At 52.2% G+C, this 18,857-nt stretch overlaps 5 protein-coding genes across 5 annotated transcripts; 4 read left to right on the top strand and 1 right to left on the bottom strand.

The window, feature by feature from the left end:
• Positions 1-2,774: 2,774 nt before the first annotated feature.
• On the top strand, positions 2,775-5,206 carry T069G_09254 (uncharacterized protein; the record flags this gene model as incomplete). The annotated part of the gene is made up of 4 exons (XM_056176464.1): positions 2,775-2,819; positions 3,000-3,183; positions 3,240-4,839; positions 4,885-5,206. The coding sequence occupies 4 exons, from the start codon at positions 2,775-2,777 to the stop codon at positions 5,204-5,206; spliced, it is 2,151 nt and encodes a 716-aa protein (XP_056024942.1).
• Positions 5,207-6,710: 1,504 nt separating this feature from the next.
• On the top strand, positions 6,711-9,145 carry T069G_09253 (beta-lactamase domain-containing protein; the record flags this gene model as incomplete). The annotated part of the gene is made up of 3 exons (XM_056176463.1): positions 6,711-7,072; positions 7,127-8,300; positions 8,558-9,145. The coding sequence occupies 3 exons, from the start codon at positions 6,711-6,713 to the stop codon at positions 9,143-9,145; spliced, it is 2,124 nt and encodes a 707-aa protein (XP_056024941.1).
• Positions 9,146-11,007: 1,862 nt separating this feature from the next.
• T069G_09252 (uncharacterized protein) lies at positions 11,008-11,650 on the top strand (the record flags this gene model as incomplete). The annotated part of the gene is made up of 2 exons (XM_056176462.1): positions 11,008-11,020; positions 11,088-11,650. 2 exons carry the CDS (start codon positions 11,008-11,010, stop codon positions 11,648-11,650), a joined length of 576 nt encoding a protein of 191 aa, XP_056024940.1.
• Positions 11,651-13,307: 1,657 nt separating this feature from the next.
• T069G_09251 (carbonic anhydrase domain-containing protein) lies at positions 13,308-14,189 on the top strand (the record flags this gene model as incomplete). The annotated part of the gene is made up of 1 exon (XM_056176461.1): positions 13,308-14,189. The coding sequence occupies one exon, from the start codon at positions 13,308-13,310 to the stop codon at positions 14,187-14,189; it is 882 nt and encodes a 293-aa protein (XP_056024939.1).
• A 1,039-nt stretch (positions 14,190-15,228) lies between these two features.
• Positions 15,229-18,778, bottom strand: T069G_09250 (e1-E2 ATPase domain-containing protein; the record flags this gene model as incomplete). Its single annotated transcript, XM_056176460.1, has 6 exons — positions 15,229-16,711; positions 16,754-17,346; positions 17,404-17,590; positions 17,647-18,255; positions 18,312-18,511; positions 18,578-18,778. The coding sequence occupies 6 exons, from the start codon at positions 18,776-18,778 to the stop codon at positions 15,229-15,231; spliced, it is 3,273 nt and encodes a 1,090-aa protein (XP_056024938.1).
• Between the last annotated feature and the right edge of the window lie 79 nt (positions 18,779-18,857).

Genomic DNA, 18,857 nt, shown 5'->3' with positions numbered 1-18,857 from the left:
AGCTCTGATCTCAGTGCATCTCCTGGCTGTTGATCCCTTTCCCAGCCAGTGCTGCAATGCTACAATGCTGCAATGCGGTGCTGCCGAGGCCCACCGCTACCGGTGACCCGCCGCCAAAGCCCGACCAAGTGGCTCTGGCTCTGGTTGTGCTCTTGTTGGAGTGTCACGACCCAACACCAATCATTGGCCTTTGCTGACCACAACAGGGCTAGGAGAGAGCTAGGATAGACGGATACAGCCACACCCGGCAAGTCGAGACGACACGAGAGCGAGAGAGCCCGCAGTGTATACCTGGACCGGTAGTAGCTTAATTGCAGTAGCGGCCGTCACGACTTACACGCAAATTCAGCATTCTACGGCCGATACAGGGCCACATTCAGAGCCCAGAGAGCTCTTGGCGCCCGCACGCCCGAGGTGAGCTGGTGACTTTTAACTTTATTACAATGTTATTGCGTTCTGCGTATTGGTATTTGCAGCAAGGGATAGCAATGCCACGGCCATTGCCGGGGTTGTCCGAGTCTTTGCTTGTCACTGCCCCGACCTCCTATCACGACCTTGGCATACGAGCGGACATTACAAGGCCTGTCGGAGAGGCTTGAGGAAATGAAATTGCGGGTTGCAAAAAGGTGAATGCATAATGACAGCCTCTAATGCAACCGCGCCTACGGAAGGGGACCCAGCGATCAGTTCCCATATGGAGCACCCGCCCATAGCTGGCCATCCTCTCCCGTCCGACACCTTCGTGGTGTCTGTCGGCATAGGGCTACCGTGCTTGTATGAGTCCCCTCCTCTCCTAGATCATCGCCGAGCTCCGCTTCGCGCATCTGGCACCTTGTGCACTACACCCCCTCCCATTGCCCGCTCTGGCCCATTGCTCTTTCATCCTTGCCGGTTCCACCCTTTTGGATGTGCAAATCTGGCATACCAAAGGACAGAGGACGAAGAGAACAGGCTACTGTCGCTTTTGGTCATGGCCCTCCTCTATCCCTGCTATCCCCAGATGCGCGTGCTTCTTCTTTTCTTTTTTCAGACCCACAGTCACCCATGGTCGGCCGCTGTTCAAGGTGCCCTGCCCAGATGCGATGCTGTTAGATCCGATCCGAGCTGTTCTGTGTATCTTCAGACAGGCTTGATCTATCTGTTGGCGTCAGAGCCATCTCCGCTCAATGCGACCTGCCCTTGCCGCTGCGGTTCGCAGGCCCCTATGAACATGGGCTTGGCGATAACCAGCGTCCACAAGGGAACAAGAGGAAGAAATTATAGCCCCGTCAGTCTTTCTATCCTCTCCCTGAGGTGGCACCTCTCTCTGACGTGCCCGCCCAAGGGAGACTGCCCTTGTGGGAGCAATCAGACCCTCCAAGGTCTCATTGATTGGCCCATCTACCTCGCAAAAACCCCCAACTCCCCTTCCCTTGCCCCCCCGTTCACGCTCACATCGCCCTAATCATCCTGCCTTTTGGTACCCGGCTCTGTTTGGCGCCGATCAACTGCCGTCGAAAAGACGGCTCGCAGGTACCATCTGGCCTTCAAAAAGAAACGCCTCTCGCATCTTACATCTCCCTCGTTTCCCACTTTGACAGCAGTATCTAAGTGGAAGCCTGAGACCTTGACTCTCCCCAATCTCACCTGCATATGTGGCTCGCCCTTCTTCTATCTGCTTGGTTTTGCTGGCTCTGCTGTGTTTATGCCCACGCCTCCCTCTCGTTCTCTTTCGGACTGGTACTATCACCGCATTGATTAGACTACCGCTCAGAGTTCTGCTATAGAACACTACTGATATTCATCTTCTTGACGGCAAACAGCCCCCGTGCGCATCAGCGAATCTCGCCACAATAACTCCACTGCTGTTAGATACACGCAGCGGTACTCAGGTTCTATCAACTCACACGTTACTGCCTGTATGTTTTGATCGTTCCGATGGCCAATTTCGGCGTCATTCTCCCTTGCATTGGCGCATCGCTATGCATGTCCCAGCTTATGTTGATCGTCAATACCTGATATTGACTTAGCACTGGGATACGAAGAATGCTAACTTGCTTGATTCGGTCTGTAGTGAAACCTCATGACGAGATATTCTTCGTCGTACACTACTAGTTCAGAAGCTTCCACGCCAGTAATCACGTTTTGCAAGGCTCTGGGGTTGACATCAGCTATCCGTGCTCAGCAGAGTTCTTTTCTTGTCGATTTTGGAAACTTGATGCTCTTTCCTCCACTCTTGGCTTCTCCCTAATCGCCGATAACCAGCCGCTCACTCGTCGGACTCTGTTTGGATTGACAGGCATACGGCGGAAGAGGGAAAGCAACGTCCCCCTCGCAGCATACCCGATTGCTATCTCTTTGGAATGCAAGTGATTCTGTGTAGGATCGGAACACTTCTCCGCCATTGCTAGCACCTCCTGCCTCCCCAGTAAGATTCCTTCGGACCTAGTGAGTGTCTCACTTACACCCTACCCCCTTGGCAGGGAAAAAAACAACAAGTCACTCACAAGGCAGCATCAGTTTTCACGGGTCACTGAGAGTCCAAAAGCATAGGCCTTCTTCAACTTAGCCTCTGGGGTTGTCGCATATCAAATCTCCGAGTCCACGCTACGCGAAGGAAGGGAGCCCCCATCCTGGCTCCATGATCCTCGCGGGATAAAATCTCGTCAAAGACCTAGTTTAAAACATTACTGTCATCCAGGGCCTCTTAGCTAAGACAGAGAGGGCCTGCATACTTTACTTTTCCTTTGATCAGTCCCCCCTCTTCCGCTTTTGTTCCATCTTCCAACATCTTCATGTCTACTGCCAAGTTCCAGTCTCCATCCTACAGACTCTTTGAGGTGAGTCGCATCCTAGACTTTGTTCCAATATCAGTCTTGTTGGAGATACACTACGAGCAAAAGATTCAGAGTCTTTTGATTCAATTCTTTTTACGCTACTCTTGTTTTGTACACGGCAAGAGGCGGACAAATTGAAACCTTAGTTGCTTGACGAAGAAGCTGACAAGATATACTTTGAAGCCGGGCTTTCTACCAAACAAACCCATCATTGTCGACGTCGACGACGAGTTTGGTTCGCCAGAAACCCTGACTCTTAGATACGAGGAAGCTGTTCAGGCAGCACAAAGGGGGGATCCAAACCGGGACTCCCCACCGAGCGATTTCAACATGGCCTACAGCAAAGCTCAGCTGCCTTCCATGAATGGTAAGTCTTCAACGTTGGCAAGGTAGAAAGGGGGGAATATACTAAGATGGCCATAGGCTACGATGCCACCCGATACCAAGATGCGGCTGCTTTCGAACCGTATCCCACTCAGCCATTCTCAACCTCACAGACAGACAAATATGCACAGATGAACCAGCAATCTTTTGCCAGTAACAACACCGTTGCCCATTACATGGCGGCAGGACCCACCGTGGTCTCTTTCCATCCTACGTCTGGAGTTGGCGGAACTGCTGTCAGCATAAAGATCTCGTCGCAAGATGACCTCTTTAGCCTACCCTCTACACAGCCACTGATCACGTTTGGAGACACAAAGTACGCTGTGAATCTTATACGCGATAACCAGGATAACACTGGCTTTGTTTATTCTTGCAGTGTCGATGCGCCGCCGTCAGGTGGTAATAGCAGCGTGTCTCTGTCACTTGGTTTCGACTCCCCTGCGGGAGGAGGAGAGATCTCGCGCATAGGGACCTTCCATTACATGGAAGGGTCTGGGGATGACATCACGCGGGCAGACAAGTTGCCCAAAGATGACACAACGACACCTGCTGCCGAGGTGGATCAGGCGAGTCCCTCACCGAAGAATGAGGTACCGTCTGCAGCGGCTACAAATACGTATGAATACCCGCCGGCGCAAGGCCAATATGGCAACACATTTGCCCAAGGAAATGCCGATATGATCACCACATACCGAACGTCCAGTTTTACCGACCCTCCGCACTACCATCACCACTCCCGGCGTACTCACCATGGATTGAGTGGGAGTTCGTATGGGAGTACGCTGGCGGCCGTGGGGAGGAGTTCGTCTACGTATGATCCCATTGCGATATCCGGGAGATCTGCCGGACACCACCACCTTCCCATCCCGTCTTCTGGGAGTAGCGGAACGCCTCAGCTAGTGCGCACTAGCACCATCACCAACGGCGGTGGAAATGGCCCCTACCATTCCATGTCTCTATACACTCCCAAGGCGGTTTTGAACATTCGCGGCAAGCTCAGTGAGATGGCGAGAGACTGGAACCAAGATGAATGGGAGAACCGTCGCCGGATCGTCATGTTCAAAAAGACTCAAAACGGAGCAGTCTTGAACGTGAGCTTCAAACCCGTCGCTGTCAACGAAAGACCCACCAACAGCATCTGCATCTCGTGCATCTGGTGGGCAGAAAAGTCTGAATGCTACGTGACCTCGGTGGACACCATTCATCTGCTTGAGCAGCTTGTGGCTGCACCAAACCGGTTCAGTGTTGAGGAAAAGAATCGCATCCGCCGCAACCTGGAGGGATTCCACCCATCTACCGTCTCCAAGGCCAAGGCAGATAGCGAAGAGTTCTTTAAGATCATTATGGCTTTTCCTCACCCCAAGCCTCGAAACATCGAGAAGGATGTCAAGGTGTTTCCTTGGACGGCCCTCGAGCCAGCACTCAAGAAGATCATCGGCAAATACAGTGCCAGCCCCAGCAGCATCCTCCCGCCTGCTACCACGAGCGCCTCGTCATACGCCACATTGCCCACGCCGCCCAGTCACCACGGCCTTGGGTCACAACACGGCCTCTCTTCAGCGCATGCAGATCCTCATAGCCAGTACCCACTGCACTCTGCCTATGGCTCGGCTGCCCACGAAGCGATTCCGTCGCCTCGGTCACAGTTGTCCTCTTGGGCGCCATCTTCCGTATACTCCACAAGCACGGCTCGAGGTCTCAGCCCTACGCTTCGCAACCACCACAGCCCTCAGCAGCCGCCTTCCATGCGTATCAACACCAGCACAGCACAGCTGCCCGCTGTATCGGCTTATGACAGTCGAGGAGTAGCAGCCAGCCCTTATGGCAGCACTGGCTTACACACGCCGATCAGCCACCACCCTGCGGCCGCAACGCCTCCTCGATGGGATACTACGTCCGCTGCCTATACCGACAGTGGTTATGCAAGCCTTACTTCCCAGCAACCGCCTGGAGCATCATCAGTGTATGGCACTTCTGCATATGGTGACAACCCACAGAGAGGGTAAGAGGATGAGGGCAACCCGTCTCTCTTCGTCATGGCTGTAGCAGATTTTCGTCCCAAGCATGACGACTTTAGCACAAGCCTTATTTCTCGTGATCAGAAGTCATCATCGTCGCAAGTCGCCTTTTTTTATTCTTGGAGTCATCGAATCCCATGAACATGTTTTGACGTCGTGGGTCTAAGTCATGTGGCTGCATCAACTCCAATCAGCAGCCCGTCCCGCTACACCATCTCCCGCCCAATCGGGAATCGGCTACCCGAGAGCGCAAATATGGAGTCGTGGCGCTTTGGATGCGTCCGAACTGCCATTACCGGGAACAAAGCTTAAGGTTCCCTTTTAGCAAGTGCCGATTCGTTTTTGCTATTTGCAGTCGGCTTTGTTTGCGTGTGCAGACTGCCCTGTCTGATGTGCCACTGCGACATGCAATGCTCTGGCTCACTGATCGTGGCCAGGCTCTATCCATCTTTGTGGAATGTTTGGCAATCTCATGGCGATGAGATTATAGCTAAAGGCTTCTTCTGATGGAGTCCCTTTGTCACCACAGTCAACGTCAGGGAGCATAGAAAAACGCTACTTGCACTTTCTATCGCGTCCCTGTCGCCTTTTGTTATTTCTTTTGTTTAAGTAGGCATTATATACCCTTTTGTGAGCAGAGGTGTCTGGATTTATTGGGCGATGCAATGGTAGGAATCCGTCGGCATGGTAGTATATGGTAATGGACGCTTATGGTTGGAAAGCCGGATGGGATCTCGGCTCGGAACGAACGTCACGGCCTAAAAGGAAGGGCTGGGGACATAGGTTTGGGAAACGGGATGGAAATGGACGGCTACACCACCTGCTTTTGCTTTGTTGGTTTTTGTTTTGCTTTTCATTTGTCTTGGAGTATGTATGGCATCAATGTGTGTGTATATATATACCCTACCTAAGGTATGTATATCGGGTATAGGGATGATGGTTTAATGGAGCTATCGTGGCTCATATGGTCTCATAGCGCGCTGATAATGACAATTATTTGACTTAATCTTCCTCTTCATGATGGTGATTCAATTAAATCTTGATGGATTTACATACCCATCAGAGACGCGTACCTGTAAGAACTTGTCCACCTTGGAGGCGCAGTTTGCCCCTCTTGGTTTGGCGTAAGCCCCCAAAATCCCACCTCTAATTCCTTCGCCCATGTTGACACATATGATGAGTCAATTCGCCGTGAGTTATAGTTGAGCAACCCCATTTTATAGGATCGATTAGATGTTTACGATGGGCGGCATATTTCCGAATTGGGGGTTGCTCCGATTCGTTGGCTAAGTGGTACGATGCCGAGCGATGATCTGCTTCAAAAGCGACTCCTCACTTGGAGACTTCTGAGTTGTATATTAGCTGTATGCTAGACTTATTCTCATGAAATATTCGCAAATCAGCCCTTGTCTTGTATATAAATCATTTTATCAGTCGTATTCTTACATGGTCTCAACATAGTCCGTAAATAAGACCTCAATAGCAATCAACCATGGATCTCTTCAACTCGCCCGCCTTTTCCGCCCGCGCAGAGGCCCTCATCAAGAAATTCCACGTCCCCGGCCTCGCCATCGCCCTCGTCCACAAAGATGTCACCGCCTCCAAAACATTCGGCATGGCTTCCCTCGAGCCACCGAGACCAATGACCACTGATACCTTGTTTGACATTGCTTCGGCGTCCAAGTCTCTCACCGCGGCGTCCGTTGCACTACTGGTTGCCGACGACAAGTTTCCCGACGTCAAGTATGATGCTGAGATGGCTAAACTGCTACCGGGCGAGTTTGTCATGCCTGGGGAGGGGTATGAAGGCGTTACTGTCGATGATATACTGAGTCATAGGAGCGGATTGGCGCCGTGAGGATGATTGCCCGCCTTTTTGCTGATGTGGTACTAACGCGGTTCTTATAGCAATGATAACTCGTATCTCGGCCCTAGAGCGAAGAATACAGATAGTGCGCAGTCTATCACGCGAAATTTACGGAATCTAGGGACTGCAGCTCCCATAAGGGCCAAGTTCATGTACTGCAACATGATGTATACCGTGGCAACCTATCTCGTGGAGCAAAAGACTGGCATCAGCTTCGCCGATTTTCTTGACCAACATTTCTTTCAGCCTCTGGGCATGACTTCGAGTAACTTGCAGCCGGAGCGGGCTCGTGCCAAGGGCCTGGGAGATCGTATTAGCCCTGGATACTGGTGGGATAGAAAGGCCAAGCAGTATTCCACCTTTGTCATCCCCGACGCACCGGAGGCTCAAGGTGCAGGTTCAATCATCACCAGTGTGGACGACTACGTCAAGTATGTCCGGGCCATAATGAACAAAGAGGGCCCATTTACAGAGGATGTGTACAAGGGAATCATCAGACCGCGGTCCATCATAAGTCAAAACTACGACAAGCTGCTCCCCTTTACATCTCCGTTACTGTATGCCGCTGGCTGGGAAGTCCATCATTACCGAGGCTACTTGGTCGTCGCTCACCATGGAGGCATCGCCGGATCCTCCACAATCCACTTCTTCGTACCCAATCTCAATTTCGGCGGCGCAATGTTTGGAAACTCTGACGACGCAAGCTTCGTCGCCGAGGTCCTAATGCAGGAACTCATCGACGAGCTTCTGGGTTTACCCCAAGACCAACGACTTACCTGGGACAAAGTCCTTTACGAAAAGAACACGGGCAAAAAGTACGACGAGTACGACACCAACGCCAACGAAGACGCCGAAACCGAGGCCGAAGAGCTAGAAGCAGAGCGCCAGAAGCTGTGCCCCGGCATCAAAGAGTCAGAACCGCAAAAGATGCCGCTGACTGCGTACACGGGCGAGTACTGGAACCCTGGATGGCGAGGCGTCGTGGTTCAGGTCAAGGATGGGGAGCTGTTCATCGATTGCTCGGATCGGTCGTATGTATTTACGGTGAAGTTGCAGCACGTGTGCGAGCAGACGAAATATGTTGCCGTCATGAGGGAAGTGGTGGGAGGCGTTGGGACGGCGATGAGGGCCGAGTTTCGGTTTGAGAATGACGTTGCTGTTAAGATTGGGATTATGTTTGAAGAAGAACTGGATGATTATATTTGGTTCGACAGGGTTGTTGTACCTTAGTATTTCTTGATGCCAATCGCGCTATTGGTATTGATAACTATCCTGAGTTACATCTACCATACATACCCGCTTTAAAATATGGGAGCAACTACAGCTACTTCATTATGATATAGAAGTTGTAAGAAGAAACTGGCGCTTCGGACTCTAGTGAGAGCGCCGCCGCAACATTGCATTCCATCTAGGACAGTTTCTGCGGACATGCCCGACATCACCACATCTGTAGCACCTGATGGAGGTAATAGAGTCGGAATCTCCCTCCTGCTGCTGCTGTTCTTGTTCGACTTGAGGTTGGGATGGTTGCCGACTCCGCTGGCTCTGTTGACTCGTCTGGCTCTGCTGACTCTGCTGACTCTGCCGACTCTGCTGGCTGTGCTGACTCTGTTGGCTGTGCTGGCTGTGCTGGCTGTGCTGGCCCCATGTCTGCTGTCCTTGTTGAGATTCGAGGTCGACTTGAGATTGGGGTGGTTGCTGGCTCAGATGGCTCTGCTGGCCCCATGTCTGCTGCAGCTGTTCTTTTTGAGATTCGAAGTCGACTTGAGGTTGGAGTGGTTGCTAGCTCTACTGGCCCCACGTCTGCCGCGGTTGATCCCACGTCTGCTGCTGCTGACCCCATGTCTGGCTCTGCTGATCCCATCTCTGCTGCAGCTGTCTTTGCTGAGATTCGAGGTCGACTTGATATTGGAGTGGTTGCTGGCTCTGCTGACTCCATGTCTGCTATACCTGGGTCTGTTGGAGCTGGAGCTGGAGTTGTTGGACTTGTTGGACCTGGGTCTGTTGGAGCTGATGTTGGACTTGCTGGAGCTCGAATTGGGATTTGTGGACTTGCTTGAGTTGTTGGAGCTCATGATGCATTTGCTAGATCATCCTCTGTTGTTCCCCGACCTGCGCCTGCAAGACGGCCACTTGGTGCTTGAGTCGTCTGATCTCCTCGGCTATAGTTCACAGGGTCAGTTGTTGACGCGGGGGCGTGGCGAAATAGATACTGAAACTCACAGCTCATTGTTGTCAGGGGCACGGAGGTGGTGACAGACGACGAGAGCTATGTGCCTTTGGTTTGGACAGCGATGATACGACGTGTGAAGCGCTGGTGGCAGAAGACGGAAGTGAAGGTTATCTTTTGACGCTCTCGGAAATGTCCTAGATCTGCTGAAACACTGAAACGCATTGGCAATAGAAATGAGAGGCAAGATAAGATGCTGGTGGCTTCTGTAATGACTGGATGTTGGAGGAGAAGCTTGTGGATCGGTAACTTCGTAGAATCTATATTGTTGAACATAGCAGAAGCTGTCAAGAATAAAGAAAACCTGTTTGGGAGACGAGTGATTGATGGTATCATTGAAGGCACCTGCCTGTCAGTAGCATCAATATTGAGGAGAAAGCGCATCTTGATTGCCGAGGTGTACCTTGAAGCCGGCACAGCAACTGCCTAGGTACATGTAGCTGGGAAGTAATCAGCAATTGAATCCAATTATGACAGATGGTGTCTTGAATCGGATGAAGTTTTGCTGTTGCTTTTCTAAATTTGCCTAGAGTGAAGAAAACAAAGGATCGACGAGGGCGAGGACGCTGATCCCGACTTTGAGGCCGATACCGCCATGGCCGACGATAAACCCGCAAAGTCCATGGCCCAAAGGATTTGATCTTCTCAATGTGATCTTCTGATAGCTGCCATTGCAATGGAAACCTCTGAGAAATAGAGACTGCTTGGAAAGTCTAGAGCAGGTGATGTGGATATACTCTAGCATGGCGTTCTTGTTTCTCTTGAGTGCAGCATTCACCTAGAGTTTTATTTTGGTTCCCAGGAGAGAAAGATGCCCAACTACTCAGATATCGAGGAATTTCTTCTCTTTTCACTTTGTTTTCACTCGTTTCTCACTTGCATCCATCCTCCCTTGGTACAGCAATGGTTACGGCTCACGGCCACCTGGCAGTCACCTGGCAGTCACCTGGCAGCTGTGGTCTGCAGTGGGCGCACAATCGCCTCAACCCAGGCCAGATAGCTTCGAGGTACATGCAGCTCAGGCAATTATTACACTGAATTCGAGGTACTCCTAGGCAATCAATAATTTCCTCTCTCTTCTGCTCGACCAGCTGCGTGCATTCGGCGCAACATAAATTTCTCTTTTGGCCCCCTCCCATTTCTTCTCTCTTTCTCTCTCCAGCAGCTCTCCAAGAGATTCTTCGCACCTCTGATCCACAAACTTCTTTTCAAGCATCTGGTAAGCAAGTGAAGCCATCGCCACACAACGCCCATCGTAATACTGACGCGTTGCAATAGATCCGCGAGACAACCCAGAGGTTCAGGAGCGATCTCCATTCCTAATCATCTGCCATTAGCATTCTCTAGGAGCCTGTCAAAATTTCTTTTGTCTCTCTCTCCCCAAGGATACCAGCCTGTCCGCGATCTACGTAAAGCGTATCATCATCCAGAGCAAAGACATCGAGTTGGTAAGCATGAACTCACTCTCTGGGCTCTTTTCTCGCGATGTTCATTCTCTTCTATCATCTTGCTTCTCCTTGCCTTCTCACACTCTCTACACGTGTTTTGATCCTTCATTTTCTTGCTCTCTTACTCTTTTGCCATCCCTCACATCTTGTGATTAGCCATTCCTCTCAACCACTCTCTGTTCTTCTTACCATTTATTGGCTTATTCACTTGGCTGATATACTCAATAGTTAGGATCATTGTAAAATGTCTTCCAAAGGTAAGTTACACCATACTCCAATCACGCCAATGCTTTCAGTGCGAATGACTAATATTACTGTCTATAGAATCGGATGAAGTCATGGAGATGCCCCATCAATACGTGGAGAGGGTGGCGGCCCTCGAAGCCCAAATAAAGGAACACCAGGAGCACATCAAGGTGCTGAAGTGGCAACACCAGGTTTATGAGATGCAAATGGACATTGAGCGGCATAATCAGGAGCGGCGTATCGAGGCGCTGGAGAAACAGCTCCAAGAACTGTTGCAAGAGCAGACAACACTACCACTGTTTCTCCAGGAAATACTGCAAGACGAACAACGACAGGCAACACTACCATCGTCTATCCGGGAAGTGCTCTTGCCACCTCGCCCTGCCCCGACGTCAAACCAACCGCAACAGCCTCCTCCCCCGCCACCAGCAGTGGCACAAGCGGCAGCATCAGCGGCAGCAACGCAAGCAGCACCACTATTAACCATTACACATGAACAAGAATGGGGTCGAGGTCCAGGACGAGGACGGGGCCGAGGACATCGCCGTGGTCGCCATGAGCGCCACTACCGCATCCAGGGCATGGATTTTTGGGGGAGTCTCCGATACGTAACATCTGACGGTGTTACCATGGAGCTTTAAGAACTCAACCGCGGGTTTCTATCAATGTCTGCTACCTTCTATGGGTTCTCAAGACGCAACTCAGCCATTCAGAAAGCTGGACATCTACGAAGCATTTATTCACTCAGAGCATGTACAGGCATTCATCTAACCTAGAGAGACACCAACTGCGTTATGAAGGCAAACTCTTTAGGGAAGCGGGGTTAATAAGGCAGGCTCCTTTGTTATATGCTAAGGAAATTGGCACACGGAATATTTCTTTTATGTACTTTCTTCCGAACGGCTTCACTTGGGGTCGGGTTGCATTTGCGCCTATTGTTGTGTCTGGTCTGGCTGACTTTATTTGTCACATTAATATCTTTATCCTACAGAAATGGACTTTCTTTTGTGCTTCTGCCATTACAAAGCTCGCCTGCGTACGTGCTTGGTCAGCCTCAACATTTTGGGGTTGAGACAGGGGATGCAGTGCAGTGCAGCTTAATGAATCTTCTCTGCTTTGCCTCTTCGAATGCACGATATTGCCGAGATAAATCCATGCCCAGATGTTATTGTGCCGCGGCTCTATCTCGGTAAGCAGTCAAACATGTCAATTTAAACCTCACCCAAACTCAATTGTGTCAAATATTTGACGTTTGGCGCGTGTAACGTCAAACGGAGGGTTGTACTCAGCACTAGCGATGACGTCTCGTGCATTGTGGGTTTGGCTATATCTTGTTTTGTGCGCGGGATGCAGATTAAGGTTGAGCTTGACAGCGCAGTTGAGTCTAGCGCATTCAACAAAATTCCCAATGGATGCCGAACTGGCCCTTAATTAGCATTAATTAGCAATCGTAATGACACCGGCCCTCTCCTCTGTCCAAGCAGCTTCGAGCACTAGAATTACCTAGAGACGAAAAGATCGAGTCTCTAGCCTGGAATCGGGCTTGCAGTCCCCATACGATCTGCGCTGCTGACCGAAACCGGCCCAGATCTCAATGCCGCTTATTCGCGGATCTGTGATTGTGATAGCCGAATCTGCGATAAGGGCCTCCCCCAACGGCCCCAACGACCCAAACGGCCCAAGCAAGCGGCCAAGCATTGAACCAAGGCAGAGCCTAAAAACCACCCGCTGGATCCCCTCCCACGGCGTCGGGAGCCCGCTGTGGCCCCCAATCTCCAGCGGATCGGCTATCAGATAAAGCACCGAGGGCAGCCCAAAACCCCAAAGCGTTCCCCTCCATCTTCTTTTTTTCGCACCTAGCCAAGGCCATCGTCTCGTGCTCGTGCTCTGGGTCTGACTCTGCCTACTCTGGCTCTGTCTTGTCAGTTTGTCATCCATCTTAACCTCTGCTAGATGCACCTGCAGCAAATCTGACAGATTACCTGCAGCCTGACCATCCGTTCCCCGTCACAACAAACACCTCACTGGCTCTACCAAGGACCCCCCCTGCAACTACTGCTACAAAGTACCTTGTCTTCCCTATCGCTCTATCGCTCCTCCAAGCTCCTCGCGCAGCTACTCGCTCGTACACTTCCGGCAAGCGCTGGTACCGGTACAAACACTCCATCGTCCAAATCAAGGCGTCTTCCCAAGCCCGCGGACTCGTCCGACCCCTTCCGAGCAGGCCCCCAATTCGAATCCCCCTGCCCTCGTCTCGCCATCTTTCTCAGCCCCCAGGCCCCTTTCGAACGACACGACATGATTCCCTCTCGAGTCGGAGGCCAGCATTTGCGCTTGGCCGCGTCCCGTCCTAATCCTGGTTACCGGCCCTCCGCCGCGAGCTTTAAGCCGGCTCGCCGCCCTGCTTCTGGAGGCAGTCGAAACGTCTCATCTTCATCTTCTACCGGTGCTTCTGGCTCTGGTTCTGGTTCTGCTCCAAACGCAAAGATTCCTGCTCGTCTGCCCGGCATGGCTGAAAACGACCACGACGTTGAGCGCTACCTGCGTGAAAACCACCAGCGTCTCTTTGAGAACAACAAGCAGTGGGCCGACCAACGGCTCAAGGAGGACCCCGAGTTCTTCACCAACCTGGCTGCTGGCCAGTCGCCCGAGTATCTCTGGATCGGATGCAGTGATTCTCGAATCCCCGCCGAGGCCATCACCGGTCTCCAGGCTGGCGAGGCCTTTGTCCACCGCAACATTGCCAACTTGGTCATCAGCACCGACCTCAACGTCATGAGCGTCATCAACTATGCTGTGCGCCATCTCAAGGTCAAGCACATTGTCGTCTGCGGCCACTACAGCTGCGGAGGTGTCAAGGCCGCCATGACTCCCAAGGACATGGGCTTGCTCAACCCCTGGCTGCGAAACATTCGCGACGTCTACAGGCTCTACGAGAAGGAGCTTGATGCCATCAAGGATGAGAAGAAGCGATACGACCGCCTGGTCGAGCTCAACGTCATCGAGCAGTGCCGCAACGTCATCAAGACGGCTGATGTCCAGCACTCGTTCGAGGAGAACCGATATCCCATTGTTCACGGCTGGGTCTTTAACTTTGAGGATGGCCGCATCACCGACTTGAGCGTCGACATGAAGAAGATTCTTGGAGACATTCAGAAGATTTACAACTTGACCGAGTAAATGCGACTCTACTGCATGGATTTCCTTGTTATACATGGGTTCTTTTTTTGGTATTATTCTGGATTTGGATAAGGATGCAGCTTGAGGTTTTGGATTTGGACGTGCGTGGACGTTGTGGTGGGTGGGTGACAGGAGTCGATGGTTGGACACTTTTTGTTTGTTACTTTTTGGCATAGCATTTTGCAGATTACGGCCATGATAGCCTCAGGGGTGGTGGTGATGGAAATGGAGACTTTTTTGCCCCGTCTTGCCCACAACCAGCACCAAAGAGAGATCACCCGTCCATTCCGGTCCTGGCCAGCCAATCGCTGCGAGTGATTATTCCCAACTGTTGCATCACCCCCGCGTCTCTGCCCACACTGAACAGGGATCATCCCACTGAAATAAATTACCGCCTTTTTTATCTCGCAAGGCTGCCGGATCTGGACCACACGTGCCCTGTTGCTCAGGATGACTGGCAAATGGCCAAAAGATGACACTCTTGGGGTACATGACGGTGCGTTGCATGTCACTCAGCTGACTGTTCTCTTCTAGGTAGATACGGCATATACGATTACACGTCTATTACAGCGCATACGTCTACGGTAAGCTTTGACAATTGTCATGGATCTGTCTGCAAAGGGAAACGATCGCTTCGTGCGTGCTGCCTTGCCGTTGCTGGGTACATTTTGCATCTTCAACCCCTTAAAACTATGCGATAACAATAAATCCCTCTTCGGATTTCGGATGCCCGGGCGCATCCTTTCATGTCTCATATGCTCTGATGCTCGGATGCTTTATCCGAATGACTCGGGTTTTTAATGCTGCTAAATAAATTAGCCATAGATAAGTGAACAGACAAATCGGACCACCGTACTGTCGTTGCCTTTGGCTAACATTCTGTTATTCTCACTACCTTCTTCTTCTATCTACGACTGTTACTACTTTGGTAATACCGAAATCTATATAACAAGGCAAACATGCCACATGACACATGACAATCGATTCATTAATAAACACACAAGACTTTGATAGGAGATGACAGCGGTCTGCATATCCCTCATACCTGTACCGGTACATGTGCTACGCGAGGCTGAGTAGTCGCTCGCATCATGACACTATCCCCTGTCTCCCTCCTCGAGAACGACACCCATGTCTTGAAGCTCGACATGGAAAACGTCCTCTTGAATCTTGGTCCGTCGTCTTCCGGACCCCCTTGGCCCCAGTGGCCCCTCTGCACGGCACCGTCTTCCAGAAGCCGGAAGCGCCGCTTGGCGAGCTTCCACAGCTCGATGCCCGTCACGAATACCAGCGTGAATCCCACGGAGAGCGCCCACTCCCAGGAGATGCCCGTGTGCTTGAAGAAGCGGGTGTTGAGGAAGGGGATGTAGACGACGGGGAACACGGACAAGCTGCCGATGATGACGGACCAAAACAGAAACCGGTTGCTGTAAATGTCTCTGAAAAAGGGGAAGAAGCTGTCGTCGTTGGGGTTGAGGCGGAACATGGACCGGCGGAGGCTCTTGAACTCCCACGCGGAAATGAGGATGAGCCACGTCAGGAGCGCAAACGTCGCCGCTCGAGCGCGGAACACGGGGATGCAGGCGTCGGAAAACTTTGTATTGCAGTCGTAACCGAGGTTCCCGCCGTTGGCCCCGTAGATGATGATGCAGAACGTGCAGAGCGTGCACGCCCCCATCAGGATGCCGTAGACAATCATGTCGACGATGATCTGGTTGGTGAAGACGCCTCGCTTCTTGTCCTGCGGCAGCTTGCGCATCACCTCCTGGGCCGCGGCCTCGCGACCCAGCCCAAACGCCGGGAACGACGACGTGGCCATGTTGATCCAGATGATTTGCAAGGGGGACACGGGGAACACGGAGAAGCCCATGTCGTCGACGAAGCCGAGGCCCGCGACGAGGAGAATCACTTCGCCTACGTTTGACGTGAGCAGGTGCAGCACAAACTTCTGGATGTTGTCAAACATGCGGCGGCCCTCTCGGATAGCGGCCACGATGGAGTTGAACTTGTCGTCGGTGAGGACAATCTTGGCCGCGGACTTGGCTACATCGGAGCCTGAGCCCATGGCGATGCCGACATCTGCCCGAGAAAGGGACGGCGCATCGTTGACGCCGTCTCCCGTCATGGCCATGAAGGCTCCACGCCGACGAAGGGCCTCAATCATGCGGGTCTTGGTATCCGGAGCACAGCGCGCAATGACTAGCGGAAGCTCCTCCAACGCATCAATCTCGGCATCTGTCATCTTATCAAACTCCGTAGCCTTGACCACGACAGATGCCGCGACGCTTTCGGGCAGGATATTGAGGTTTCGAGGGATAATGCCGACTTCTTTGGCAATGGCTTTGGCCGTCTCCGGGTGGTCACCAGTAAGCATGTGGACTTTGATGCCAGCTTGAGAGCACTCGGCAATAGAAGGCTTAGTCTCCCTACGAGGAGGATCGTAGATGCCGGCAAGACCGAGAAGGACGAGGTTTTGCTCGACTGTTGAGCGTAGTTTATCGTCTTCCTCGGCAGAGCTCGAGCTAGATTGCTTCGATGTAAATCTTCCCTCCCATGGGCGATACGCCACAGCAAGAACGCGTTGGCCCTGCGATGCGAGAGCGTTCATCTGCCCGAGCACAGATTCCTTGAGCTCGTCTGTCATGGGCTGCTGAGATTCGCCAATGCCGGCAAAGGCACACATGTCAAGGATACGTTCCACAGCACCTTTCGTAAAGACGATGCTATTCTCCGAGCCAGCAATGAAACTGCCTTCAGCTTCAGGGGCGTTGTAGATAACCGACATGCGCTTAATAGAGCTGTCAAAGGGGAATTCGGCGACTTGCCTCCATCCTTCTCCTTCAAGAGTCTTCTTGCCGTGGTTGAAGCGATGGGCAAAGACTTGTAGCGCAATCTCAGTTGGTTCGCCAGTAGTCTGCCACTTTTCCTCTTCCTGGTCGAATCTCACGGTAGCAAGATTGCAAAGCGCAGAGGAGAGTAGGAACGCGCGCAGCTCGTCTGTCATCTTAGTCTCCGGCTCCGGACTTTGCGGCTGCTTCGACGACGAAATATTTAGTTTCTCATCTGGGACATCGAACTTGAGCACAGCAGCACTGCGCTCCTTATCAAAGTCGCGCGTCTTCTCTTCCACAGGCTCCTGCGGAGTCTCGTCTTTGCTCTGCGTGTACACGACGCGCCCCTTTGTAGGATCGCTAGGGTTCTGAGAGTCATGTACAGTGTAGACGTGAGAAGAAGGGATCCATGCCTGGCGCACAATCATGGCGCCTTCGGTTAATGTTCCGGTCTTATCGGAGCAGATGTTGGTGACGCCGCCGAGGGCTTCGAGGGCCGAGAGATCGCGGACGACGACGTTGGCCTTGCGCATGACTGTGACGGCGACGACCATTGTGATTGTCAGGACACTGGAGAAAAGAATTAGTTGAATGATGATGTTTGATGATGGGAGGGAGAGACTCACGCAACAAGAGACTCGGGGATGATAGCGATGCCTAACGAGGTTGCATAGATGATGACTTCGTGTCGCATGTTAAAGTGATTAACACCAAAGACAATCATGGCGAGAATCACGGCACAGCCAAAGAGAAGATAGGCCAGGGCCGACAACTTGCGCTGCAACGGCGTTCCCACCGTGAGGCCCAAGAACTTGCCTACAAAGTCGTAGATGCGCTTCGACAAGCCAACGACAGGCTGCTTCTTACCATACTTGCGCCAATTCATCGAACGCCCAGCCTTGCGGCTCTTCTTGGACGTCGAGGCAGCGATCTTGCCTACTTCAGTAGCCATACCGGTGGCGACGACGATGCCCCTGCCGCGACCCTTTTGCACGACGGTGGTGGCGTAGGCCATGTTGATGCGGTCACCGATGCCGACCTCACCTTCAGAGGTAGCGGCCGTTTCGGAGCCGTGGGCGGTGATGTGGTTTGAAGTGATTTTCTCGACCGGGATGGATTCGCCGGTGAGCTGGCCTTCTTCGCAGGCGAGGTTCATGGCTTCGAAGAGGCGGAGGTCTGCGGGGACGGTGTCGCCCATTTTGAGGAGGACAATGTCTCCGGGGACGACTTCGGAGCTGTTTCATCCGGTTAGTATCCAATTGAACCATCATGATTGATTGAGAAAACTTACTTGGGAATGACCTGAGTGTGGCCATCGCGAAGGACCATGGCGCTGGGAGAAGACAAAGCGCGGAGAGCGTCCATGCGCTTTTCCGCGCGGTACTCCTGCCAGAAGCCTATGGTGACATTGAGGAGGATGACGCAGGCGAGGACACCTCCTTCAATGTAATCTTGGATACCAAAGCTGAGGGCCATGGCAAAGACGAGAACCTAGATACAAGGCCATGTTAGTAGCCAGTACGATGAAATAAGAGGGGGGCGGGGGCGTCATCTTACAATGATCATGGCATTGAGTATTTGTTTTGCGAGGATACTATACCACGGTATAGTTCCGCCGACGTCGAGTTCATTCTTGCCATATCTCGACTGCAGGTCAGAAACCTGCTCCGACAACAATCCTCGATCGACATTGGTTCCGAGGGCCCGTTCAGTCTCTTCAACGGTGAGCAGGAATGGGTGCTTGGGGAACTCCGCCATCAGATCAGGGCCTGGGGCTCTTATCAATAAAGTGGAAGATGATGATACTATGGCTGTACATAGATGAGAGCGTTGCTGA

This window comes from Trichoderma breve, chromosome 6 (genome assembly GCF_028502605.1).
Source record: "Trichoderma breve strain T069 chromosome 6, whole genome shotgun sequence".
Lineage (NCBI taxonomy): Eukaryota > Fungi > Ascomycota > Sordariomycetes > Hypocreales > Hypocreaceae > Trichoderma > Trichoderma breve.
Note: the sequence above shows the minus strand (reverse complement) of the source record. Positions and strands in the feature narration are given on the sequence as shown.